The following is a 26,907-nucleotide window of genomic DNA, read 5'->3' on the forward strand; positions in this document are numbered from 1 at the left end:
TGGAGTATTCCTGTATTGTCTAAGTCGGCCCGTCCCGGATCCAGTGCTCGCCTTAAGAGCACATGTTGGAACCTGTCCGTGAGGAAAACCAGTTTTAAGTCCACAACGAGGTTTGCTCGCACTGAGCAAGCTGCAGTGGCCAACGCCAGCGCGCAGGTTTGAGCGTCGCGCTGAACGGGGCCGGGGCGATTCCCCCAGGCCAGGACCTGCGGCCGCGTCCTTGCTGTGATATCTTGTCTTGTGGTCGCCGCGGCAGATCTGAGCTGATCTAAGTTGTAAGGACCCTTTTTTTTAAAAAAAAAAAAAAAAAAAAAAAAAAAAAAAAAAAAATCTCCCGCGACTTTGCAAGGGAGGAATTTTTACTAGGACGATCTTCAGCTTGAGCGAACTGTAGCTCGCCCAGAACCAATTTTGTTAAATAACTCCCTTAGAAGACAGAAAAAACACAGCACGTGCAGCTAATAGAAGATTTGCCTACGATGTTTACAGAGTATATTATTAACAGACTTCGGCACTAGCGTTAGACAGGGAGGAGGAAGAGGAAGGAGGTGGGGAAAGAAGGTGCTTTCCTGATAGACTCAGCCCAAAACTTCACCGTGGAAAAAAAGGGCCAGAGGGAAAGCATCAGCAGCGTTACCGCCAAGGCAGGAGGTGAAGGACGCAATAAAAGTCCCGGTCGCCTCTGAAGCCAAACGCGCACTTCAGCTCCCCAAATAGTCCATCTCGACTGCAGAAGCCTAAATATTTGGGCTGGCAAGCTTGCAAAGCTGCGCATGCTTAAGGGGTTTTTCTTTTTCTTTTTGCAAGTATGGCTATAGGCCAACACACTTAATAGTAACCACATGGCAAAATAAATAAGAATGCCTGTATAGACTTTAAAGTAAATGTTAAATATTTGCACTGTTTTTCTGATGTCTCCTATGGCAGCTTTGAAATGGCCGCGTGGCAAACAGCATTTTTATTTTGCTGTGTTTTCTTAAGCCTGCAACATTTAATAATTTCTAATTAAACCATCTACGTTTTTAGGATTATTTATGAGCAAACTGATGCAGGCCCTTAAAATGCGCTGGGGAGGGGCAGAGGCTGTGCAGTACAGCAATACTTAAGTTTGTTTCTTCCAAAGCCGTGTAAAAACACTACAAAAAAAAATATCAGAGTTCACATTTTTCTTCTTTTGAAACGGTATCCACTGGATGCACCAACGACACACCAGTCGCAATTTATATTTCTCTTCCGACTTTTAGGAGCCTGTTTCTTAAAATAAACAGTCTTCGCCCTGGCCCGCAGCGGGGAGCAGGTCAGACACAGAAGCAACTGTTGGGCAGCTCCCTGCTCCTGGGAGCCGGGGGAAGCTGCAAGTCCGCCCCTACATAGCTCAGATGCCTGAGCCAACTTACGAAAATAAAGCGAATTTTGAATGAATGCTCTATTTACTCTCTTTCAATGGTTTTTGAAAGGGAACGGGTCAACTTTTCCACCCATTTAATGTATTTAACCCAGCAACAATGGTGCTAAATATTTGTTGTCCCGATACCCAATGTCCCAATTTGCTGTCCCCAGATCAATTCAAATTTATACGATCTGTTTTTTTTTTTTTTTTTTTTTAAGAGTACTCCAAACTCTTTGGGGGACTCTTGCAATTCCAGCACTTAAACGGAGAGCAGCAAAATAGACATTAAGCAACTAAACCGGTAAGTTTTGCACAAATGAAGATTTATCGCATGCAAATGCAAAAATGCTGTCGCTGTTTCAGAGCTGGGATGGTGGAACAGCTGGGCGCCGGCGGCCTCCCGCGCACATTTCAGCCTCGCCAGAAGGTGAGAAACCCCGAAAATAACTAATGGCGACATAATCAGCGAAGGCACGTTCTAAATATCACAAGAAAGGCAACGTCTCTTACATGTTTAACTGTGTAAGTGTAAAAATAAAACTTTATTTACATTCCTGTGAGCTCTCCACGGTTGGCAAACTGGCTCCCGCGGTCACGCAGTGCTCCAGGGATCCAAATCCAGGGATGCTCCGCGGGAGGACACCGGTGCTGGGGGCAGGCAGTAGTGCCTGCCACAAAGAGAGAGTTTCACAGCGCTGGATACCTTAGCAATAAGGGTTTCATTTGTACCAACTACAAATGGGCATGCAAAGAAATAATATTGCAATAGGGAAGTGAGGGACGTAGTTTGTTAACGTGATGCACATATAGCGGACCACGTTTGTAGCAGATGTAAATTAATATGACATAGCGGAAGGCAGTCAAGCTTCTCCACTTTATAGCACTCACGGCTGGACAGTTCTGGGTTTTTTTTTTTACCCCATAATCTTACTAGAATTGTACATAGCAGTGTAATACCATACTAAAACCAGAAATAATTATTTACTATTTAATACCAGCTGTTTACCTTAACCTTCCCCTAGCTTCAGACGTTTTAAGTAGGTTTATATAGATCTAAAATATCCATATAGAGTGCAAGTAGAAAAAAATATGCACTGAAATAAACAAAATCTGAGTTTACCTGAAGTTCAAATGCTCCACCAGAACATACCCATCTAAGAGAAAGATTTAAAAAAAAAAAAAAAAAGCAAATCAGTAAACTCTCAAGCAAATAAAGTTGTAGCAGCTAAGCACAAAGAGTGCACTGTTGCTTGCTAAGCCAGTTTGCTCCTCAAAACTGGATGGGAAGCTGGCCGCTTGTGCCAGAGAATTTCTGCAAACTTACATCTGCCCTCTGCGTTGCGGCAAATCACTTCGTTGCCTTCCGTGGTATCGATAACGTCCAGCTGCTCCCCAGCTGTGACGGGCAGATCAACTCGCCGCTTACTCGGGACCGAGCACTGGGCCACTGCGGTGTTGATGACGCTGATCTCCTTATTGTACTGCAGAAAATCAATAAAAACACAAGTTATTTGACATTCATAGCTGCCTTACCAGTCCACTTGTATTATTGGAGCAGTTAAATTACCCAGAGACCACAGTAGTTCGATAACGAGCTGATTAAGGTGATCTGAGGGAGAACAAAAAATAAATATATATTTCTTGCAAATATTGGAAAATGCAAAAGGGGCTCCTTAGCGCAACATCTATGAAGATCATGCCAGATGAGGAGAGACCATGACGTGCCAGCTAGACACCTCTCCTGGTATAAGCAGTAACTTTCCCTGGGTTATCTTTTGAGCTTGGCACATAGCTGTTCTCTCCCTCTGACACAGCAAATACTCCTCCAAAGAGGGACACGTACCATAAATGTTTCTCTGAACAACTTTTCTTCTTTTGACATCTTCTTGCTCTTCTCTGCGCTGCCCTTGTTGACTTTGAAGATACTTCTGCATCGAGAGAGACACACACACACACGTCTGAGCTGTAGTGAGATAACCCTCGGCGAGAGGCGACCGCAGGATTTGCAGCACAAAGCCCGGCTCCCGGTTAGTCTCGAACGAGCTCTTGCAGGAGCAAAGCCTGCCGCTCACGCCGCTACCTTTTCACATAGCGCACACGGGGACAAATACGCGATGCAGACCGCTCACGGGCGTAACTTCATCCTTTTATATCTCCGTTTTGAATAAATTTATCCCTGTCAATGGCGTGGGAACAAATAAGTGCTTTATTAAGTGTTTCAAATCAGCTGTCTTTTTATAGAAGGAAGGTAGCAATTCACTTTTACGCCCTTCCTATCATTTGTCTCCTTCTGTTTCTATTTACATTCAAACATAAAAGGTCCCCAGATAAATCTCATCCTGAGTTGTTCAAAAAAAGAGGAGCTTGACACAGCTCTGCAGACATTTATATTGCACTGTAAAATGAAAACCAAGGTCTCAGAATGGACTTAAGGGGAGCAGCGGCCTTTCACGCCGAGGCCTTCCCTGGGTCCGGAGATGCTGCTCTTTGTGGTTGACATGTGAGGTTGCAGCTGTGGCATCAGCTTAAAGATTAAGACAGGGAAAAAAAAAAAAAAACCACTTGCAATAAATTATTCATTTCTGCCTACTTAAAAAATTAAGAGGAGGGGAAACAAGAGCTGAAATTAGGGATTATTTTAGCTGTTAACAGGAGATTCTTCACTGCCAGTGTCAGCCTTCAAGAACTGTGATTTCTAATGAGCAGATGGAATCTCACCTGCTTCCCAATAGCCTCTTAAATTAATGCATGGCTTCGTGCAGCAACGAGCAGCGTTTCAGCAACCCGACAGAGGAATGCTGTGATAACAGAAAATGTGCCATTGACTTCCATTTGTTCAAAGTCCCAAATACCGGGTTGCTAAAAACACATTACAGCGCACATTTTTCTAATCGAGAAGTGAAATGAAATCTCCTGGGTCCATGGGAAGTTTTTGCAAGCCCCAGTAGCAAACGTTTCCGTTTTTGCCTTTATGCGCAAACGGTACGGCATGCAGACAACACTATAAACCCCTCTAGAAGGAGAAAGACCCAAGAAATCAATGCTTTAAGATACGGAGAACACACAGGCAGTTACTACGCGGTATGCAAGCTTTCTAAAAACAGTGGTTTCGCCAAAATAGCAGTGGCTGGTGCACGGAGATCAAATATTTAATTCAGCCACAATTAGTCATAGTAGGAACGGGACTGAGCACAACAGAAAAGCAGCCAAATACATTGCAAGCAACATCTTTGTGCTTTGGCTGCGCAGGAAGACGCAGTACCACTTCAGGATGAGACCCTCAAGGTATCTCCCACTTTTTAACATCTCAGATCCAAGAGGGTTTTTTTTTCCTTCAGATATTTTCTGCAAAGTTTCCTGAAAGCTGCTTTCAAAGGGAAAGACCCTGGGAGCAGCAGCCAAATATAAAATGTTTTCTTAAGCAGGGGCAAAGCTGCAGAAAGATGCTGGCTCAGCCGTGACAGCCCTGTACGACATGGGAGTAGCGATCACCGTGCCCAGAGCAGCGCAGTCAGTGCCCCGTCCTGCTCCGGCAAGCGGCTTAAAAGAAACACGTTAGGTTCACCCTGTACATAGACAACGTGGAAAAATACGGAAAGAGAGACCTTTCCACATCTTCGCTGCTTTTCCTTCGGTCCTTATCCTCTTTTGACATCAGAAATCTTGGCTTCCAGGTTCTGTGTTTGTCCTCCTTCTCTCTGAGAGGTGGGGGAGAAGAACCACATCGAAATTAAAGTTTTCCAGCAGAATTCTTCCCCTTCCTCCCCCACCCCACAAAATTGTGTACGGACAGAGTCACGTTTTTTTCCCCTCTGTCTCCCCCCCGCCACCGCCGCTGAAATGCAAACATTGGCTGCAATTTATACCAGCACACGCCGCTGCCGCAATCATCTGGAAGCAAGACACGCAGCCATGCTGTTCCCATTAGAAGCAATTTATCTGTCGAGGAGCTTGCCAGAACCACACTGATTGCAGGCGCTGAGAGCTGAAGTTTCCCTTCCTTACGAAAACTGAATTTTCAAGCGTTTTGGGGAGCAGCTCTCTCTTTTTTGCATCTCATCTGGCACTAACCAGGTAGCATCTAAGAAACGTTTTGGGATGCTACTTGCCAGATTATACGCACATGCAGAGGCCCCAGGACAGCCTCCAGAGGAGGGGACCTCTGGACCCCACATGGCTCAGCTGCCAGAGGTCTCCAGGTTAACCGGGAGGACCACGAGCCCAAAAGACATCTGCACTACTGCCCAGTGGTGCCACCAAGCCAGGCCCCCTCCTCACCTCGGCTCCGTCTGCCCTGTCTCCACGTCATCGTACGTGTCCTCCTGCGAGAGAGCGGCTGCCACCAAAGCATTCAGCATAGCAATTTGTTAGAAAACACAGTTCTGAGTCCCGTAGTCAAAGTGATTTATTGGAAAAGAAAATCAGGAGGGCAGGTAGTCACCTAGCACAAGGGGCCAAGCAGTGACCGAGACAGGTCCTAGGGCTCTGAAAACCAGCCCACTCCAGCAGCAAGGCGGGATGTCTGGGCACTTTAGTCACGTTTGTGGGCAGTTTTCTGCACGGATTTGACCAGTTGTCACAAGTCAAACTAGGGATCTTGCCCTTCCAGCTGGTTTAAGTGAGGCAGGTGATGGGGTGGAGATATGGATCCCGCTGCTGCAGAGGCTCAAACTGTGTTTCCTCCCCTTGCTAACAGCAGCCAGCCCTGCAATGGGAGCGACCTCCCTGTCCCCCTCCATCCTGGTTACAGCCTCACTCAGTTCCTCAAAACAGCCCCCCATGGCCTTGAAAAACAAAAATAACCCCCCCACCCTCAAGTGAAGCCATGTCAATTCTTTAACACCACCACATTTTCAGAGGGGCACAACGCATAAAGTGTGTTTTCCATCGTGGAATACATTTGCCTCTTCACACACATGACCCCCCTCCCCTCCCCCCGAGGCAGATGCACGTCTAATACTTACCTAAATTTGGTACCGAACTGGAAGACAATCTGAGGATAGAAAGATGCTTTTAGAAACAAGATTGCACGTCAACATCACTGAGGAAGAGCTGCAAAGACAGGACAAGCTGGCAGCATGCAGCGCTTGCTGCTGAAGCGGTGAAGGGGCACAAGCTTGAAACACCAAGAGGCTTTGACGAGGCTGCGTTTCCCTGCTAAATCAACATCTCCATCCTCTGGCAGTAACAAGAGCTGTGCGTTCATCAAGCAGGTTATGGAAGGTCTACATTTCATCCCAAGAACAGCAGTAAATCTACAAGAGCATCCTCCTCCCTGCTCCACACCCTTTCCATAGCTACAAAGCTGGTGGGTAACTGTATTCAGCAATAATTCCCTCCTTGCAGGTGCCCAATATGTCATAGATTGACCAGGAATTTAAACATGACAAGAACTGAGGATATCAAAGATGCTCATGGAAGCTTTAGGGGCTCTTTGCAGCAGGACATGGCATGACACCTGGTGACGCCTCCTTTACAATCGTATTTAGCATCTCTGCAGGGAGGAGGCATCAGCATGGAAGGCAACCTAGTGTGAAGGTGGACTTAAAACAGAGAAATCCTTCTCAGATAAGATTTCCTCCAGACATGAGAAGCAATGAAGCAGCCACTGTGTCCCAGCATAATGAGAAAGCACACTGCACAGAGAGGTGCGTCTTGTCCCTTGGGAAGAACACGACAGCCAAGTGCAAAATCCTCCACGGGTCACTGGCTCGCTGCTGCCCTCGATAGCTGCGTGCATCCTGGCTAGACTTCGCTGGTGGGCACACAACCACATCTAACAGACACCGTCGCCAGCAAGAGTAGTGACCGTACAGCAGCTCTCTGGCCAGGGTGAGCAGCTAGCTTCTTTTAAAGCCAAATTCAAAACTTTCCAGATTCTTCTCCAAAGAAATAAAAAAAAAAAAAAGCAGCATTTGCCTGGACCCGGGGGTGAGGCACGCACCGGTGGAGGTGGAGGACAGCTCTGCAGCCAGCTACTGAGCATGGCGAGAAAAAGGCAGTTATAAAGGAGTTTTTTATCCAGTGTGCTGAGGCAGCTTCCAGAGACTAACTCAGTGTTTGAATACTAAACTAAGGGGACCCAAAAGGGTACTATGGGAAGTTATACAATATCCCCTCTTTGTTTCGCTGCTAACTCGCTAGACCAGAGACTCAACAGTAAACTTTTTTAGCAGATGCTGTTGCCAGCATATAAACTATATACTCAACCCTTAAGAGCCACATCAGCAAGCCTTTGCCGAAACGTAGCCTACGTGTATAGGCAGTGGGTAGACGTTTCTAAATTCCCTTGTGCACCTGTGTCGTGTTGAGGTCTCAGAAAGGTAGAAAAGGCAGCAGAAACCCTCTGAACACCTGCAAGTGCGGCAGACTTCTCGGGCCAGGTACTTCTGAGAAGCTGCCTGAAACAGGACATGGGCACACATGGACCAGTGGCCAGATCTGCCATAGCAGTTCCTAATGCAATGACAGAAGCAATTTTGGAGTGATTTTCCAGATAAAGCTGTATTGTTTAGCCCCAGACCTACTGCTCTCAAATTATTGCAAATACAAAAGCTCAGATTTGGAGGGGAAAGGGGTTATACAACATTTTCTTACCTAAAGTTTTCCTTGAACCTGGTATGCTTCAGTTTAAATTTTTCTATCTTAAACATGCTTCCAAATCTCTTTTGCTTTTCTGCCCTGTCCAAAATAAGAAAGAGACTTTAATTTTAAGAGGAGCTAGGCACAGAAATATGAGAGACCTGCAATACTTGTAGCCCCAGAGATCCCGAGAGCAGAAGAGGAGAACCAGCAGACCTCAGACCTCAGTTTGGGAATAGGCTTTAAGCCCTAATGGCACCACGCAGATGAGTGGTGGATTCCATGGGATAGGCACAGGCAGAGCATACGGTGCTTAATTATGAAGGCTGAGCTCAAATCTTTTGCTTAGCCTCAAAAACTTTGCTGTGTTAACTAAAGCCAGAATGCATAACAGCAGAATTCCTTTCCTTCCCTTCTCCCACCCCACAAATACAGAACAATCCAAGTTTATTTGGACTGAAAATTCCTCATGAAAGGAACAATTCGCTGGCAGCATTCAGTGCACATGAAAGGAGCAGCTTCAGAAGACATCATTTCTGTGCCACCCTTCGTCACGCATTTCTGTCACACAGGTCCTCGAGCAAGACGTTCCCCTCCCTGCCCTTCCCTCTGAGGCTTCTAAGGGGCTGCAAAGCCACAGTGGTTTCACGTTAAAGTGTCTACAAAGAACCAAGATCCTCACATGGGGGACATTACACATGCACAAGCACTATTAAAAAAAAACTTCATGTGCATCAGCACAGTTAATCCTGCATATGGGATCGATACAACGCTTATGTCAAGAGGGGCTTGGGGATTAAGGTAGTGAACTGGGAACTCAGACAGTTTGGTCCCAGCTCTAGCTTTGTCATGAAATTCCCTTGCACATACCAGCAAGACACACTGCTCTTCTATTTTCCTGTGAATTAGCAATAAAGTTTAATTTCTGCCACTGTTCAATAACCATATACACAGTGTATTTCCGTAGAAGAGGTGCAGAGTGGGCGTGCAAAAGGAGCACGGTTTTAACGGTGGCACACGACAACAAACATAAAATAAAGAGCGGTAAAACGGTCTCGCCCGGGGCGAGAGGCAGGTTTGGGTGCTGGACACACTCAGACCCACGGACTATGTGCATGCGTGAGCTCAACTCGAGCCCAGACGCGAGTCAACACGAGTTTCACGTCCATAAGGGAAAAGCAGATGTACAGAAACACCGCGCTGTTCCTCCCACACTGCTCCTCAGAATAGAGCCACCAGATGCACGCAGTAATTTTGTGCAGCATCCGCAGCCCATATGCCATCCCCAAAGGCTGCCTCTACTTCTTTCAAAGGGATGCAGGAAATTTTTTCTGCACACGGAAAGGGAGCCACACAAAGCTAATAAGCAAAAAACACGACTAACTTCAAGTTTCACCTTTCAATCCATTTGGAAAGCTCAAGCAACATATAAACCCGAGGCTGCAAAACTCATTGCTTTTCTAACACCCCTCTGGAGGCAAATATGATTAGAAGACGTAAAAAAGAGCAGGTTGCAAGTGAGTTAGAGCATGTCTGATGCAGGCATTAGCTCACAGCCTAGACCCCTTTCAGTTTTCCAGCTTTCTGTTATCTGAAATGTGGGCATTTTGTCCCTTTTAACACAAGCATTACCTCTTTGGCACACACCAGCCTCAGAAAAAAAGCCATTTTTCAAGTACAGCTGAAAAATGCTTTAGCTCCAGAGAAGGACTGCAAGACTTTCCCGTGTATTTGATGCAAGCGGAGGTAGCTTGCCGTTAAGAAGGGTGCTTCCAAGGAGGGAGAGGGCTACGGGCTCTAACAGTAGGGCCTCACACCTTAGGGATTTAATCTGGTGACTATTTTTTGTTCCTTCAGTGTCAGCCAGAAGAGCAAGGAGGCAGAGTGGGGAAGAAAGCCACACGTACAGTATCTTCTCTACAGTTGTATTAGGAATAAAAGCTTCCAGGCAGTACCTGGCATACGGGATCAAGGAAGTATGGTCAGGATTTTGAAATACAGGCTAATAAATGGCAACTTACTCCACTTTTGCTGGATTATCACCCCCAGGCTCAACATCATCATATGTTTCTTCATAGTTTCCTGAAACTTAAAACCAAGGAATGCTGTTATCATGAACGCTGTTCAGTAGCGATGGGTTGAGTCCTGCTGGACAAATTGCATCCAGGCCATGCTACTTCACCCTTGCAGAGCCTTCCAAGGCACTCAAATTAATTCCAGGCTAGACATGTGCCTGGCTCTCCGCCGGTTATAATGGGAATTTAGAGCAGCCAGGCTAGCAGGAGACACCAGAGAAGCTGCATGTTAAACGAAGTGTTCACACCATCTAACAGGCACCTGCCCAAATGCAACGCAGCCCCCGTTCAAGCTTCCCAGGGCTGGGGAACTGCACTTACTGCTGTCTGGAGCCAACGAACTTGAGGCCTCTGAAGCGTGGCTGCGAGGAGACAAGACAGAGGAACTGCATCGGTATCGGCAGCAGCACCACTTTCGAAAGGCATCGTGCAGAGTCCCGGGCCATACTCACAGTCTGCTTTGCAATCCCTCGACATCATCATACAGCTCCTCCGATGACTGCAGAGGCTGCCCGGTGTCTTGGCTCAAGGCTGTTCCTTCTTCAGCTGGTTTTGGAGCACCTACATGCATGTAGCGTACTAGAAATGAGAAAGTGCCTTTGCTTTAGAAGCCTTTCCGAGAAACTCCTTTTAGGTCAGGGTTAATTGACCAGGTAACAGTTGATGACACTATAAATAAGACCTTTCAGACATTTTTTTAATTCTGGAACTCCAGGAAAGTATTTGTTCTGAGCCACTTTGAGAAAGGAAAGCAAAAAGCTTTAAAAACATTTTCAGAAGCTTTAAAGCATTGTGCTTTAAAAACATTTAAAACATTCATCAATATTTTCAATTGCAGGATCTCTGAGCCAAAACCTCCTCACCTGAAAACATCCCAAGAGACTATTCATGGATGTTCACAGAAGTGACTGAGGGAGGGTTTAGTATGGATGGTAGAGCTGCTACGATCTAAGCAATGGGTCAATCCCTTGGGAATATGCCTGTAAATTGACATGCTGGAAAGCAGGCAAGGAGACAGAGTCTCCCAAAAACGTATTTATTTCACCACGAGGTGAAAATAGGAGAGTACAAGAGTTGCACCTCATGAGATTAGATTATTACTGGAAGAACCTGTTAAGCTGGCAATATTAAATCATTGCTCCAACTGTACTTTTACATTTGTTAATGTGGAAATGTAGTCACACAAATAAAAACAAATACTGTTTCTAAGTGAACACACACACATGCAGTAGATCTCACCATAAGCACGGGACACCAAAATGTGCTGCAGCTAATGACCAATTTCTGCAAAATGTTCATGCCCCCCTAGAGCACAAGTCAGTGGAGAAGGGAAAGATGGGGGAAAAAAGACAGTTCTCAGAATCAGCCTGTCTGGTCTCTCCGGTGAAGCAGTAGCAGGAAGCCAACCCTGAAAACTTCTAAAAAAAATCCTACCAAAAATTACCTCCAGCCATTCGCCAGTCAATCAAACCAGTAGGTTGCTTACAAAAAGAGACACCAAACAAAGCAGAAAATTTCTATGAAGTGACTTAAAATTAAAAAAAAAAAAATCCCAAGGACCGAACCAATATCAGCAGTCCCAGACATAATCAGTTTAGACTAATATTCTCTCCACAGAGCCCAGCAGAACTACATTTCTCTCGCTTTCACCTTTGAAAGCCTGCTGTGTCACACTAATGGCTTTCAGAGGCAGGAGCAGTAGAGTCCCAATACAAATATACCCGAAGCTGCAGAATAATGTTCGGAGGGAAGAGATATGACCGGTTTTAACTGTGCAGCTCAGTTGCCTATTGCCAGCTCTGGACACTATCTCAGAGCATCATGACGGACAGGGGAAGCCCGAGGTCAGATACCATAATTGTAAAAAAGCAGCTCATTGGAGCCGCTAAGAAGATGAAGCGAGGAGCCATCCATCTTAATAAGGGGCACGGAGGAGACGTCAGGCTCTCGTCCTGCTCACGTGTGTCTCTACCACAAGCCACAGCCAAACTCTCTTCTGAGACTCAATAAATTACGAGAAGCAGAGGAGATGGATTTCAACTCTCTCGGATAAGGGCAATCTGCTAGAAAAACAAACACCTCGGTTTGAGTTATGCAGATGGTTAACCGACTTAGGAAGCTATTTGCAAAGCCAAAATAAATGATTCAGACCAGAATACAAATGCGCTTGCAACCTTTTGCCCTGGTTTAACTAAATTGGTTCAAGAGTTGTATCCAAATTTAATATCTTTTCCACATGGAAGAGACATTTGGGCAACAGATGGGACCGAGGGGTGAGGAAACACTCAAGAAAGCCCCAAGGCACTCACAGCGTTCTGCTCCATCTTTCGCCAGCCCTTGCAGGGTAGCATGTTTCATAGCCTGGGCTTTAGGCACATCTCCTTGCTTCACTTGCGGCACCTTCTTCCCACCTCTACCATCTTCCTTGGGTTGGGCTCTGTGAGTCACGTAGTCGCTTCCGCCTGTCTGAGATCCGACATTTGGTTCAGTCAATACAATATTTAGGAACAGATTTCTAGAATACAAGTTGTCTCTCTGTCAGCCTAGAATGGTTTCACACCCTTTTCCAGTGGGGATTTTTAACAGGTGTACGTGTTGCTCGGCAACATTAGATGTCTTTTAGGCAGTACCAGTTGTACAAAGGTCAGGCAGAAGAGAAGATAGAAAAAATTGATGATTAAGGACTCTAAATATTTGCATTTCTTTCCTGAAGAGATGAAGAGCAGAAGGGGAAGGAGCAAACTGCATTAACTGTTAAAAGGAATCTCAGGGACACGATACCTTGAATATTTTCTTCGCTTGCTGTTTCTCTCTTTCAAGACTTGGTTTTTCCTCATTTTCATCCTCTACCTCTCTTGCAGGACTGAAAATTTAGGTAATGAGAATGAACTCAGAACAGAGCCACTTCAGCAGACCCACAGACAAACAGATTTTGTATGACTGCATCTAAACAAGCAGTTCATTTTCTCTTTGAACAGGGTTGGAGATGCCATAAACAACCAGTACTAGAAGCCGAGGCAAAGCCAAATCTAAAGGACACAGGTTACTTGGGGTAATAGCTCTTTGAAAAGAGGCAAACTAGGATCACTGTATTTTCTAGGAGCAGGAACATACAACCACTTGCCAGTGGTCATACCTGGCTCACGGGCCATGCCTGTCATCATGTGATATTGCGATTTAGGAAAGAAGACACAGCAACGGGAGGAAAAATGGAGTACGTTTTCTCAGACATCACAACACGTCCCACTGGCAAGTGTCTAGAAGTGAGCCCTTTTATCACATGTTTCTTCGATCACCATTGAAAAAAACGGCCTACAGCAAGTGACGGTAATTAAACACTGTGAGGAGCTGGAAGTGTGTCATATATATCTGACACAAGTGAGGTGAAATTCGGTGTCGTCCTTGTCTTACTGCACGATGTTGGACCTGAGTCTGGGTCTCCCAGTTTGAGAGCATCATACCTCTCCCTTCTCATACTGAAAAAGGTTAGGTTTCAGTATGAAAAGACAATATATTTTTTGTGCCAGAGGAAAGAAAAAAATCCCCTCAATACGTATACTTTGGACTGAAAACAAGTTTTGAGACTTGCATGATGACACAGAGCAGCATTATCTTCTACATTGGTCACGTCCTGGTCACGAATGAGCTTATGAGTGTTACAGTCTTCTAACCCTAATAACCGGTGTTAGTCTCAGGGTTAGAAGAGAGAAAGAGAGAGAAAGAAAAGCAAATTACCTGGATTTGGCAAAGAGAAAACTCTTCTGCTTCTAGAACAAAGAAGAGGAAAGCCTTCAGCCACTACACTTTTTTCAACAGAGTCAAACTTTTAAACAAGGCCTCTGCTGTCTTCTAGTATTTAAAGAAGTATTTCTTTAGAAAGCCCAGAAGCATTTTACATTTGGAATAGTCATCAGACACAGATATTTCCCCTACTTGCCAGGGATAGACATATTGACAAACTCTATGGGGATAATATAACACTGCAAAGGATCAGGCCGGTGAAGCTACTGGTCGGAATGAAAGCAATTACAGGTTGGAGGGCTTGCAGAAGAGGAGGAAGATTTTTATTACTTAAAAATAAAGATTTTCCAACCTTCCATAAAATAAGAATACAGAAAAGCCAGAGCACCTCTCTGCAAATCACGTATAGATAAGTGCATTTGGAAACCTGGGCTGTTTCCTGGACAATTTGATCACTTTGCAAGTCAGCACTTGAGTTTGGAATTTGATACTTTTCCAAAAAGCAGCTTTCCTCTCTTCTAACAGAGCCAGGACCCGTACCCAATGCATAATAGTTTCCTGGCATGAGGTGACTTGTTCTCCTCCCCCAGCCATCCGCCACTAGCTACGGCTCTACCTTTGAGCAGACGAGGGCTTCTCGTTGGGAGCTGCAGCAGTCCTTCCTTTCCCGTGTTTAGCCTTCCTGCCTTCGCTGCAGGGACCCCTCAGCTGCTTGCTACCCTACCAAGGTGAACCGTCACCAGTGCTTTCACCAGGGAAAAACCAAGAAGAGTGAGCCTGCAGCCTGCAGCAGAGAGATCCCTGCAGAAGGGACAAGAGCCTCTACGGTCTTCCCTGCAAAAGTTGCCCTCACTCACCAACCAAAGCTTGAAGCACGCTGCCGTGGCAAGCAAGCTCCCTGAATTTTGCTGTCGCGGCTTCACAGGATTACCAGCAGCAGCCTGCCTTTGGCAGGAGTTTCCAGAACAACACAGTGCCATTTCCCTTAAAGAATTTATAATCTCCTTGATATGCATGCTTGGCGCTCATTTGCTCTACCACCCACATTCAGACAACGCTACTACTTTCTTACATGTTTACAGTCAAGGCAACTGGCTCTCATCCCCGAGTGCATTTGGAAACCTCATTAATTTTCATGCACCCCTCTGCAATTTCTAATTTATTCTTTCAGAGTCTTCACAGACAAAAATTATAAAGGTATACTTGGCAGATACAAGATACAGATATTAAAAGTTTCTAAGGAGGCAAAGCATAGTCAAGTCTGAAATATCAAGACAGGCTGTGAGGACACCTACCTTGTCGTGCTCTGGAGGCTCTCGCTCAGGTGCTAGAAAAGAGATGGGTAAACGGGTATTACTTTTTATCTCTTTCAAGGTCACTGAACTTTAAGGTGCACAACCCAACTTTGCCCACACGCTCAGCATCCAGGCACACACATACATTTACCGTACTCTACTGGCCAGGGTCCCTTGGTTGGCTGTTAGAGGTGGCTTGCGTTCAGAGGACCACAACAGCAAACCTGGCTGGCCAGTTTTCGTAGCCCATAGGGCAAACCCAAGATGGCCATGACATGTCCTCACAAGGAAACCTCGTTCCAGCGAGAGAGGAAAAACGTGCAAGACAGAGAGGGTCATGTGCAACAGAGTGCAACACTGGAAAAAGTGAAAAAGCAGAGCAGTGCCAACTCTGATAAAATTATACTGAGAAGAAGTAGTGATGGGTTTGGAAAAGATCCTTATTCTGAAGAAAGCCCACTCCCAAGAAGAGGATGAGGTCTGTCTCATTATCTTCTTTTCTTTCATTTCCATGTGGGTAGCATCTTATCACTTTTCCCCACTGCGGTTTTACTATAAGCATCATCTCAGCACCAAAACACTAACTTCTTTTTTGGTCTGTGCCCCAAAGTCCTCATGCACTGCTAATGCATAGCAGGGAAGGAAAAGATAGTCATCTATGGCCACTCAGACTGATGCACAACTGTGTTTCTGAGCTTGAAGAAACTATATTACTTCCTTTAAAGGCTATATCTGAAATAGCATGTGATCAGTCTGAAAGTCTCGCCTTGGAAAGTACCTTGACTGGCAGACAAGGTTGCGGAGTCCCCAGGCTGATTCAGGTACAACGTCGTGTCTTCATAATTATGCTGCTCTTCCAGTTCAGCACTGAGAGGGCGAGAGGAAAGAGAGAAAAGATCTTTTTTCTAGCCTTCTTTGAAATCAGACAAAATAATTCATTCTGAGGACAAGAAATCAAAGTACTTTTGATACAGTGCTTACAAGAAAAAAGTGGAATCGGGAATTGCTACGAGAGAGGGGAGACCGGGGCCAGATAAGGCAGGTCTCTCAGTGACCCCCGGCTCGACTTCCCCCAGCCACTGCTTCCTTTGAGAGGACAGACCACGTCTGCAGGGCTCAAAGTCAGCCCGAGGACCTTGTTCTGGGGTTATGGTCCTCCACTTACAGTGATTCCCCGAGTGGAAACGGAACAAAGAGCCCCAGGAAATCTGAGCGCAGCATTTTTCAAACCTGCCACAGCTACTTAAAAATTAATGACAACCTAGTTGCATTGTTTTTCATGCTATTTCTCACCTAAAGAAACACACAGGCAAAAAGAAAAGATATCGGAGGGTGCATATAACGGTCCTGCTCCTGCTGGCTGAGCTCCCCTATTAAGTGAGGCTCACGCGAACGTGGCAAGCAGATTTCCTGGGTCAGCCAGGAGGTCTGGCACAAACCACGTGGGACAACCCCGCAGGCAGCGGACAGGCTATTCAGCAGCACTGAACCGTGCACATTGCTATTTAGGCAACTGGAGATTTGAGGCCCGCCTCCAGCAAGGTGCGCAGGTGGCAGAGGCTTAGCATCGGGACGGTCTCCTGCCTCCACCTCAACAGGGGTTTCTAGCAAGCTCTGGAGCCGGTGCATCGACAACGGGGCTCATAATGCATGCGGGGGTCAAGGCAGGGCAGTGAAAGTGCACTGGGAAGAGTCATAGTGGGAACTACGTAGACATCTTTCAACATAAGGCTATAATCAACCCCAAGGAAGGCTTGTTTTTTTCCTCAAATCACCTACCGTCACAATTTGGCTTTGACAGGCACAGAGTAAAGACTAAGTAGCTTTACTTGTTGCAAACCAAAGGAGAAAAACTCCAGGTGAGTTTTACAGCAGTGTGATCAGAGGGATGAATGACTGCCAAGAGCAGCAGCTACTGCTAATGCCAAAGGCTCCCCCAGCAAGGGGGGGCTGGACTTGGTTACGGGTGAGGATCCTACCTCTGGGCTTGAAGGAGGGGATTTGCGGTGATGAGCAGCCAAGACAAAAAAGTATGGGGAAACTCGAAGGTTTGGAGTTGGCACAGTGCATGCACAGACAGCAGCATCTCTACTGCTAAAACATCCACCACGCTTCGCTGCAAGCTTGCTGCCTGGCCAATATACAGCCGGGCTTGCACAGCCTTCCCACGGCCAGGGGAGCCTAGCAAGGGGCAAGTGTGCCCACGTTGGGGCCGCAGAGCAAAGCCCCGTATCCAAAGGGTGCCGGAGGCAGAGATGGCCAAGAATCCAATAGCTCAGGACACCATGGACGAAAGCAGCTTTGTATTTGGCAAACGCACGTTCCCAGCCCTCATAAATCAGCCCTTGGGAGACACTTTCTGCACGGACACCACCTACGTCACAGCAACACAACGCAGCGGAGAAGGCGAGTTAAGATCTCGTAGGAAGTTAACAGCACAAAAAAAAAAGCTTCGTTCCCATGGGCTGCCACCACCAGCCGTTAAACAGACTGCGCCACGGCTCCTATCCTGTGCCCAGAGCAGAGAGGCTGCATTGCCCATTTTGAGACGACTCCCCAGGAATTTCTGCCCCCAAAACCCAATCATTTTGCTTTTACCCTGGAATTCATTTAATCCATTTCCCCCAGTTATCACACGGTTAATATTTAACAAGTGACCTACCATAAAGACCATATCACAAGTATTAGAGTGAGATAACTAATCTTGCAGTAATGTATTACTAGGACAGCTTCCTTGTGGTGCATGACAGTTATACTGCCAGCGTACAGCTGGGCACGTAACAGATAAAATCTCCTTCTGCTTGGCTTGGAAAAGAAAACTGAGTTAATTTGTAAACTTACAGAACACCTATATTTTGACCAGATCGCTTCTGAAAAGTACAGGTTAGAAGGTAAACAAAACACGAGCCAACGCTGGCAGGACCGTGTGAAAAATACAACCTACTCTGTTGTTAGCTGCAAGAGTTCATTGTTTGTGCACAGACAGTATCTTAAGAATTTAGCTTTTTTTTGTTTTAATTCAGTCATTCTATTTCCCATTTTCACAGACATGTGTTCTCACATCCAAGACAAAATACATACAGGAATATTTCTCTTCAAACCAGAGCTGTCCATTTTTTCTGTTGTTTGGGTAAAGAACCAGGAACACCATATAACCCCTTATGACAAGTCACGAACATGTCAGAAAAAGTTATGATCTCGTTGTATACAAACACTATTGTGCTTATAAGATTTTTGAGCAGTTTCAGATATTTGCTGTATAAGAACCTCAACTGATCAGCTCAGTGGTCCAACAGATTTTGCAAGCCCTACTCGTATTTCAGTGCTAAAATCCCCTTTACCTGTTCTGCTCCTGTTTCTTTGCTGGCACCTCAACCAGGTCTCCATCCATGCAAGTTGTGACTTGCTTTGCTTTTATGGTACTGAGGTACCACTACCAACAAATATCAGTAAGATACTGGCTGGAATATGTATTCGAATATACAAGCGAATTTCTTAATCAAATCCCTTGCACGCAGCAGCCTCTGGTTCAGAGATGTCCATCGTCATGTCCTCTGCTGAGCTAGTTTGGACCACTGCGCAATAACATCTCATGGTGAAGCTAAAGTGCCGGGCACGGGGGCAAGTGCTCCGGTAGCCCAGGGCTCTGCTTGCTGCCTGAACACACGCATTAACAAAATCCTCTTCTGCTGCCTGGTAGCTGGAAACCTCCAGCACCTGCTGATTGTGCCTGGGCTTTGTTTCGGCAACAGGTCTCAAAAGCATCTCTTTTCTACAAACACCAGCCTTGCGTACACGGAAAACAGGAAGGGGAAAAACGCACAACGTGTGGGTGGCAAATAGTCTTCAAAATCAAAGCATTAGCAGTCAGAAAGCGCACGGTGTTTTCCCGGCCACCAGCTAAACGAGGCCTAATGACACGAGTGAGCTGGAGGGCAGGTCCCTCAATCCTGCCTTAGGAGGCTGGAGGAGGAGGAAACATGGACAAAACTTTCTGCTTTAGAGAAAGGTCACCTCAGCAAGCTTCGAGCAGGCTCTGAGGTCACAGCAAGAAACGTAACAGCTATCTCCTGGGCACATAGCAGTGTCTGGCTTTCAACAGACCTCTGAAGATGGGGCTCGAGACCCTATCTTAAAGAGCAGCCACCACTCAACCCCCAGCCCTCTGCAGACGTGAGAATGAAATATTATCATGAATTATAGCAACGGAAGAGGGCATCACTCAGGGACCCCCAACACACGTCGCACAGACCACGCAGGGACCTCAGACTCCTTCCAGTGCCCATCAGGAGATGGAGACACTTCTGCTGCCTTTGAACCCGGCTTATTCACCCGGTCGCACACTTACCTTTCAGGAGTCAAGTAATCCTCCTCCGCGGCAGCTGCACACAAACACAGAGAGGATTAGCGCTTGGAGTGCCAGCCGCGACGCTGCTCTCCTACAGAAAACAAGGCTGGGTGACAAGGAGGGGTGACAAGGAGCGCCCGTCCTTGAGGCAGCCGGCCGCGCGCAGAGGCCGGCGTGAAAAGAGAGTCCGGGCACAAACGGCAGAAGTGGGTATGTTAGTATGGCATTATTTCATGTTTCCAGGCAACACTCTCCGGCTTTCTAGGGGATCAATAATTGAGCAATATTGCAAGGGCATGGAGAAGACAACACACGAACGTAACTAGTTTCCTTCGTCACGTTAACATATTTAGAAAAGTGTATTTGAAAAGAGCTGCAGCAACATGCTTTCTCTTTCGCTGTTATTCTTATCAAGCTCTGAATAGACCAATAAACACTGGCACAGTAAAGCCAACAAGATTTTAGCCAAGCCCTTCTTAGACATACAAGCTTTTCCTGTTGACTCCAGCAAAAGTTGTCCCTAAATAGCTGAGTATAATTAAGCCTGTATCTACAAAGAGACAACATTTGGCAGCTTAATAAGTTGTCCAGAATATTCTATTAGGCGACATCAAGAAGTTTTTATTATGGGAAACTGAGCTCTTGCATTGCTTGATGTTGGAACACTTAAAGATGTTGCCCTCTGACTGTAGTTAAAACATAAAGGGGGGATTAGCAGAGCAGTTTCTGCTGATTTTATTGCGTCTTCCCCCAGCTGTATTCTCCGAAGCCCTGGAATTTCACATCGAAGCAAAACGATAAAGATCAGCTCGTGGCCCAAGCAGCTGCTATTGTTTTACAGCCAGCTGTAAATTGCTCACAACACACAGGCGCTGCGGCCAAAAGGAAAGAGGATTTCTGCACGGTGGACGAAATCCAGCGTGGAAAACCGTATTTCTTTTCCGGATTAATAACAACAAAATCAGTTCCACTGAAGCTGCCGGGTTCTTTGTCATGTTTGAAGAAGATATTAGAAACAAGCCAACAACACACCGCTCCTGCTAGCGAGCACGTGCTCAGATGTGAATAATCAATTGTGTAAGTTTGTATTCATTCTGCGTAAAGCTCTTTGGGGAGAAAGACAAAAAATCTCTTACTTCTTTCATTTCCTCTGCGGACAGAAGGCACCGTGCTTTGGAAAGCACCGAGATCAACTTTCAGGGGTCTCGCAGGCTTCGCGGGGGCAGGACCGAGGGATTCAACCGAGGGAAGTGGTTTAATTTTTGGCAGCTTGCTACGCCGAGTGTCAGATGCTTTTCCTGCTCCAGATTCATAGAAGGGAGGCTCCGACTCTGCTTCGAAGAACCACAAGGCAGTTTTTACCCCTCATTTAAGTAAAAACCCCGCGTAGGACCATTACTTGCTGTTCAGACATTTCCAAACAACTTCTGCTTCCTCCCCAGCTCGCAGTCGCTCTGCACCAGGACTGCTACCGTGCGCCAGAGGGGAAAGCAAAGAGGGAAAGCACACGCCACCGTCAGTTTTCCCAGATTTTAGAAAGTTAACCACCTTTGGGCCTCAACTCTCGCCAGCTCCCTGCCTCCTGATTATAAAATACTAGGCTAATTTTCTGTACCAACAAAACGTTAATCTGCCAGGATTTAGTGGCATGGCTGTTTTCAAGGCGCGGTGCGAGCGAGGTCGCTTTCCAGGGTAAACAAAGGCTTAATCTTTTCAGTGCTCTGTCACTCGGCGTGACGTTAGCAGAGGAAACTTTGCGGCATTAAAGTTTCCTAGCACCGCTCTTTGAAAGAAATCCGCCTAGGAGACTACGCCGCCCGAGCTCAGACCTGACCTTTCGTGAAGCTGGGAGCAGACAGAGCCCGGCATTCACAGTTAAGCCACGTTAACTCAAATTAAATTGTCTTTGCAAAAGAGCAAAACCTTTGTACGTCTACGCGAAAGCCAAGCGGCGTGACATAGGCACATTCGCCTCGTGTTTTCCAGTGACTGCGGAAGGCCAAAACAAACCAAAACTAAAGACGCTCCCCTCTCTTCTCACCCTTCATCCTACTCCCAGAATTTGGGCGATTTCTTTTAAGTTCCTCAAAGAGTTTAAAAACAAAAAAACAAAAACAGTGGAGATGAGGGACCCTCACTTTATCCAAGCTTGGGGCTCTTTGGGGCTGGTTTCTAATCTTCAGGCCCTCCTGGGAAGAAAGGGCTCAGTCCAGTGGTGCAGTTTGGCCTCTCGTTTTGAGGGTCCCAACTCATAACAATTTTTCGTTCCAACCCCTTGAGCTGTACCTGCAGCTTCAGAGCCCCACCAGGAAGGAGACCTTTCATGAGGATGCTCCTTGCTCCACCAGCAGCGTTCACGTACAGGGGCCACCTCTCAGAGCCGGGGTGCCCAGGAGAACACTGTGCCACATACACATGCATATATATATACACCCACACACACATATATTTATACGTTTGCATGCTCACTGTTAAGAATTTAGCTTACTATACCTTTCTGGCATTGAGGGAACTCCCTTGGCAGCTGCACGTCATAGCCTGGCTGGCAGAAGCTGGTTGCAGCAGTGCTTTCGGCAGCTAGTTGGTCAGAGCTCCTGCACCTTCTGGGCAGACGGGGCATAGATGGGGCCTGGGAAGCAGCCAGCCCACCGCCACGCAGAGCATCCTTCTGCTGCGCAGGGAAGTCCAGCGCTTGCTCGCTTCGAGCCGTTCTCATTTTGCCGCCGTCCGGCACAGCCGGAGCACCCGTTGCCCTCAGCTCCGGGCAAGGTTGCACGTAAATGTTTGTTCTCCGTTGGGGTGGGAGTGCCGCACCAGCTTTCTCACTCTGGGATAAAGCACTTTCCCACATCTGTAGGGCAAGTTGGAAGGAGCTGCGGGATGGAGCAGCCTCTGGATCTGTTCGGGCTGATTCTTGCTGGTCAGTGCAATAGGGTGGTTGAGGCTTTTGTGAACTGTTCTTGGAGAAGTTCACTCCTTCCTCCAAGAGGTTGCCTTTCTGCTCTTCATTCTTCCCCCTTGGATCCGCCTTACCAAGCCTGGCTCTCGGCTGCACCAAAGGTTTGCCCTGGACTAGTGCAGAGGGTTGAGAAGTAGGAGGGAAAGGTTCATTCTTAGCTTTTAATATTATCACTTCTCTCATATTGAAGGACAGAGAACTGGAAGCGTCTTTAATTTCAGGGCCCAGCTTGTGCATGGCATCTGTGGGCGGCAGCACCAGCTTCTTGGGCGGCTGCACCAGCTGCTTGGAAAAGTTGGCGTCATTCTGAAATTTTGCGCGGAGGGCTCTGAAGTCAGTCACGCCTTCCTAGATAGAAGAGCACAAAAACGCCAGTGGTCAGGTGGAACAAGCAAGTCTCGGGGTCCTTTCAGAGGGAAAGAGACCAAGGATATGCAGAGCCTGGTGAAAATACGGAAGCAGAAGAGCAGGGTTAGCCCTCATCTGTGCAAAACGCACCCGGCAACGTCGGCAGAAGCCCTTCCCCTGCTCTCACGGGCAGCTTCAGAGTCATCGACCGGCAATAGCAGGAGCCGGGGGGTTTGGTGCCCTGCAGGGCGATGGGGCTCCCCAAGAACAGCAGCAGCGGGTCAGCTTGGCTCCTGCCACAAAAAGGTCCTACAAACCTCTGCTGATACAGGCAAGGGAGCAGGGACGGGGAAATGCTTGGAGAGCGGAGCAGGGGAATGCCGGACTGGTGGCGGCAGCGGGCCTCCTGTCCCACCCCACGGTGCGGAGGGACAGCAAAAGCATCTCCCGGTCTGGGCAATGAACACTGGTGAAGGCTACTCAGTTCATCTCCATACGTTACCAGGACCCCGGTATATCTGTGATTTAGGACAAAGAACCGACCTGTGACACCATAGTTTAAAAGCACACTTAAAAAAACATTTTGTTTCACCTCTTTTCCCCTGGCATCTCACTGTCCCGCACTGAAAAAAAAGCAGACCGCAACTTTTGCCTGCAATACCAGGGCTTAAATTCAGCCCTGAACTGAACTAAGGAGCAAATATGAAGAAAAATTTATGAGCTACTTAAGTCCTTGAACTGCTCTATAACTTTTTATATGCCATGATTACATTAGGTGCACTACTCTGGCAGCTGAGTTCAATGCAGAGAACTGTAAGGCTTCGCGAGGACCTGTCTAATGAGGAAATTGGAAAAAATTATCTAGGACAGAACTTCGTTATTCTGAAAAAAGCCCAAGCCTTAAGTGTTAAGGCAGAACAGATGAATAGCATACTGAGGTTTTATTGCATTTAATTGCACGATTTATTAAACACTGACAATTTCTCTTGAATAACCCCTTTCACTAACTTTATTACTTTCACAGCATAGTGCATGATGTAAAGAAACAGCCCCTGGAGGAGAGGTTTGAATTGCTCTAATTATATTTCATATTAGTGGTCAGCAGCATGATGCAGGGTAAGCTGCCCAGACAGGCTAATCTAGAAGAGAGCCTATAGGGAACAGGAGTTTTCAGAAGCATACGGAGGATGAATCAGATTTAGGGGAAAAAAAAAAAAATCCCGCGTATGCCAGAGCACTGCAGCGATGCCAGCCAGGAAATAAAGCAGAGCAAAGTGCCTGAACGCAACCACATAAAGCCTCTGCACATGTCGGAGCAGCGGTTGAGGAGTTCAGTAGTGTTTACCTCTCCTTACTGATTTTTATTTGCAATACCCCCCTCCTCAAGCAAGGCGTTGGGACAACAAACAGGGTTTCGGGCGAGCCTTTCTTTGCCTCTTGCTGGGGCAGAAACGGCCGGGACAGCAATTTGGCACTGCACTACGTTTAGTTAAACGGAGACGGGTGCAAGCCTCCTTTTTTTTTTTTTTTTTTCCTCCTCGAGTTGTTATTCCTCTTGCCTGCAAACAGCAGCTTTAAGCATTTTGCATGATTTTTTGCATGATTAACTGAAAGGTTATCCAGGCTCACCGCATCACCTGCAATGCCTAAAATACAGCTTTCCGTCAGGAACCTGAGCCTGGAGGGCAGGTCGGGGGTGATCACCCTAAACCCGGCATCTCAGGGACACCGGCAGCCAGGGAGCCCTGTGGTTCCCGTCCCATCCCCAGGTTACAGCCGTCGGGACACGCACAAGTCCCGAGCCCGGTCCCCGGGGAGGCTTCGGCACAGCGCGGAGAGGCAGCGGGCGGTAAATCAGAGCAGCCGACAAGTGGAGAGAGCTCGCTGATAAATTTAAAGGCCTGCCAAAAAGTCGCAGCGTGCGTGATGGCTACATGTGGCCAAATAATCCTCTGCAACACGTTTGGCAAAACGAGAGAGAGAGAAAAGAATAAAAAGGAAACAAACCTTCTCTGGCCGGAAAGCGGTGACTATTTGGGAGTCAGGGGACAGCTAAACTTTCTGTATTTTCTCCCTAGAAATGAAACACTCTCCTAACATAAATATCCACCGTGGAGGCAGGACCAAGACTGACTTACGACTCCGATAGGAAGGGCAGCAGCTGAAGCTCGGTGCTGATGCCAAGGTCCAACCAAAAGGCATTCGAGCTCTCATTAGCTTTCTGCAGATTTACTAAAAAACCAGCGACGCGGGCAGAGAGGCTGCCCCGTCCCCTCCCAAACCGGCCCGGTTTCGTGCCCCGCTGCCGGGCTCCGCGAGACGCTGCTCCGGGTAAATGTTTAAGCAGCCCGCCCCAGCCGTACCCGGACGCTTTTCCCTGGAAAAATCCACCTCGGCAGGTCAGTGCGGCAAGCGGGGGCAAGCGCAGCTCATCGCAGAGCCTGGGAAGGAAACGGGGTGCCGGACCCCTTTCTGCACCCACTTTGGGGTGGAAAAGCTGCCCAGACCCCCCCGGCGAGCAGCATCCCGGGTGGTCCCAGGGCTAAACCCCCCCCCGCAGCCGCCGCTCGCTGGCGGAGACCCCCCAGCTCAAGCCCTTCGCCCGGGAAAGGGGAGAAGCGCCCGCCGCCGCGACGCCCGAGAGCGGCGATTACCGCTGCCATGGCTGCAGCCCGCAGCCTGCCTCCGGCCGCTCCCGCCGCCCTTCCCGGCACCCTTCCCGGTGCCGCCGGCGAGGCGGAGCGGACCTGCAAACACACCTGGGCCAAAGGCCGGGCCGGCCCCCGGGGAGGGCAGAGCCGTCCCCGCTTCACCCCGGCACCCTGCTCACACGCGGACGGGCAGATATCTTATATGCATGCACATATACACATACATTTAAATGTTTTATATATAAGTATATAAGCGCTGGAGGGTCGGAGAGCGCACAGGCAGCAGGAGGGAGCTGGGGTGCCGGAGAGCCTGGGATTTAGGCATGGGCTGGGGGCCAGACGCGTGGCATCAGTGCCTCCCCCCCCCCCCCGAGCCCCGAGGGTCGCACAGCTCTCCGCAAGCACACGGAAGCGTTAGCCTTCCCAGCTCTTCTATCCCTTTGTTTATTCCCACTTTTTCCCTCGGTTCTCTCCAGATTTCAGGCTCTGCTCGGCTTTCGGTGGCATCTCCCCACCGACCGCTCGGTCTGCAGGCGGCTCGCTGGGATTTACCACCCGCCGGGCGGCAGGAATGAGGGCCGTGGATCAAAGCGCTGCTGGGGAATCTGGGGTTACGGCTTCCTACCTGCGCTCCTCGGGGGAAGGACGGGGCGGATTCCTCCGTGTGGTCTCTAAAAAACAAAAATGGCAAAGATATCTTTGAAAAGAACTTGCATTTTAATGAACGCCAGCCCTGGTGGGACCCCTGCTTGCCCCACGGCCCCCAAAGCAGCCCCAGGGCTGCCACAGACTGCACTGGTTATAGCAGCTGCAAGGGGCGCGCGGGGTAGCTGGGGTGCTGCCCAGCTCGGGCACACACCAAAGCGAAGCCAGGCTGCTTTCCCCGCTCCAGACTTTGCTGGGGAGTGACTGATGATAAAGCACTGGCTCTACTCTATTTAAGTCACCTTTTCACGGGCCGCATGGCGCAATTCGCTCCGAGCTTGCTTAGAGAAACCAGGCAGGTACATCAGGAGCCGAAAACCCAGCACTTTTCGTCCTTGCTGCAGTGCCCAAGGAAAGGGAGTTAATCTTTTCAGTAGCCTGTGCTTTCCTGCCCCACCTCTCCCGGCAGCGTCAGGGCTTCTGCTCGGTCCCAAACAAGCCGCGAGTTTGCGTAAACACAGCCTGGGCAGCAACGCGCAGCGGCCCGGGGGCTTGGGTTTTGCTCTGCGCCCGTCTACGAGAGGTGCCGAGCCCGACCTGGGCTTCCCAGCAGCAGCCCTGAGCCAAACGAAACCAAAACACTATTGCAAAGAAAAGCAGTGCTCAGCAGCTGTTAGCAAGAGTGTACGACCTCCTCGGAGCAAACTATTTCAGCCTAGCTGAAAACTTAAAATTTTAGGGTTTGGAGGACTTTTTTGCAGAAATTCAGTTAGTATCTTACATACAGGTATACATGCCTATGGGCTGCAAGCGCAGCATTCAGCAAACATCTTCCCTGGATTATTCTTTTGTGCTACGTAGGATTTGTCATAT

General features: G+C 47.8%; 1 protein-coding gene across 6 annotated transcripts; it reads right to left on the reverse strand.

Moving 5' to 3' along the window:
* Nucleotides 1-1,903: 1,903 nt before the first annotated feature.
* FYB2 (FYN binding protein 2) lies at nucleotides 1,904-26,516 on the reverse strand. Of its 6 annotated transcripts, none has more exons than XM_026105999.2 (21): nucleotides 26,337-26,512; nucleotides 26,015-26,060; nucleotides 21,925-22,738; nucleotides 20,568-20,765; nucleotides 19,432-19,465; nucleotides 15,862-15,950; nucleotides 15,084-15,115; nucleotides 13,783-13,814; nucleotides 12,829-12,910; nucleotides 12,357-12,513; nucleotides 10,500-10,626; nucleotides 10,369-10,409; nucleotides 9,994-10,060; nucleotides 7,988-8,071; nucleotides 6,355-6,383; nucleotides 5,669-5,726; nucleotides 4,996-5,088; nucleotides 3,234-3,318; nucleotides 2,715-2,871; nucleotides 2,511-2,544; nucleotides 1,904-2,058 (listed from the first exon to the last, which is right to left on the reverse strand). In XM_026105999.2, the coding sequence occupies exons 1-21, from the start codon at nucleotides 26,351-26,353 to the stop codon at nucleotides 1,983-1,985; spliced, it is 2,352 nt and encodes a 783-aa protein (XP_025961784.2). In that variant the 5' UTR covers nucleotides 26,354-26,512; the 3' UTR covers nucleotides 1,904-1,982. The 6 variants fall into 6 exon arrangements, with proteins under 6 accessions (XP_025961784.2, XP_064372323.1, XP_064372325.1 ...); XM_064516253.1 differs by having other exon boundaries at nucleotides 20,568-20,762; nucleotides 26,337-26,510; XM_064516255.1 differs by lacking the exons at nucleotides 26,015-26,060; nucleotides 26,337-26,512 and adding exons at nucleotides 22,889-23,256; nucleotides 24,746-25,331.
* Nucleotides 26,517-26,907: the final 391 nt, after the last annotated feature.

The sequence above is a fragment of the Dromaius novaehollandiae genome, chromosome 8 (assembly GCF_036370855.1).
Source record: "Dromaius novaehollandiae isolate bDroNov1 chromosome 8, bDroNov1.hap1, whole genome shotgun sequence".
NCBI lineage: Eukaryota > Metazoa > Chordata > Aves > Casuariiformes > Dromaiidae > Dromaius > Dromaius novaehollandiae.

Excerpts from the sequence above, each read along its gene's own strand:
- FYB2 (XM_026105999.2), bottom strand. Across the intron at positions 12,911-13,782 it reads TTTCTCTTTGCCAAATCCAG|TCCTGCAAGAGAGGTAGAGG; the intron begins GTAATTTGCTTT and ends CTAAATTTTCAG. Across the intron at positions 5,727-6,354 it reads CAGTTCGGTACCAAATTTAG|CCGCTCTCTCGCAGGAGGAC; the intron begins GTAAGTATTAGA and ends CTTTGGTGGCAG.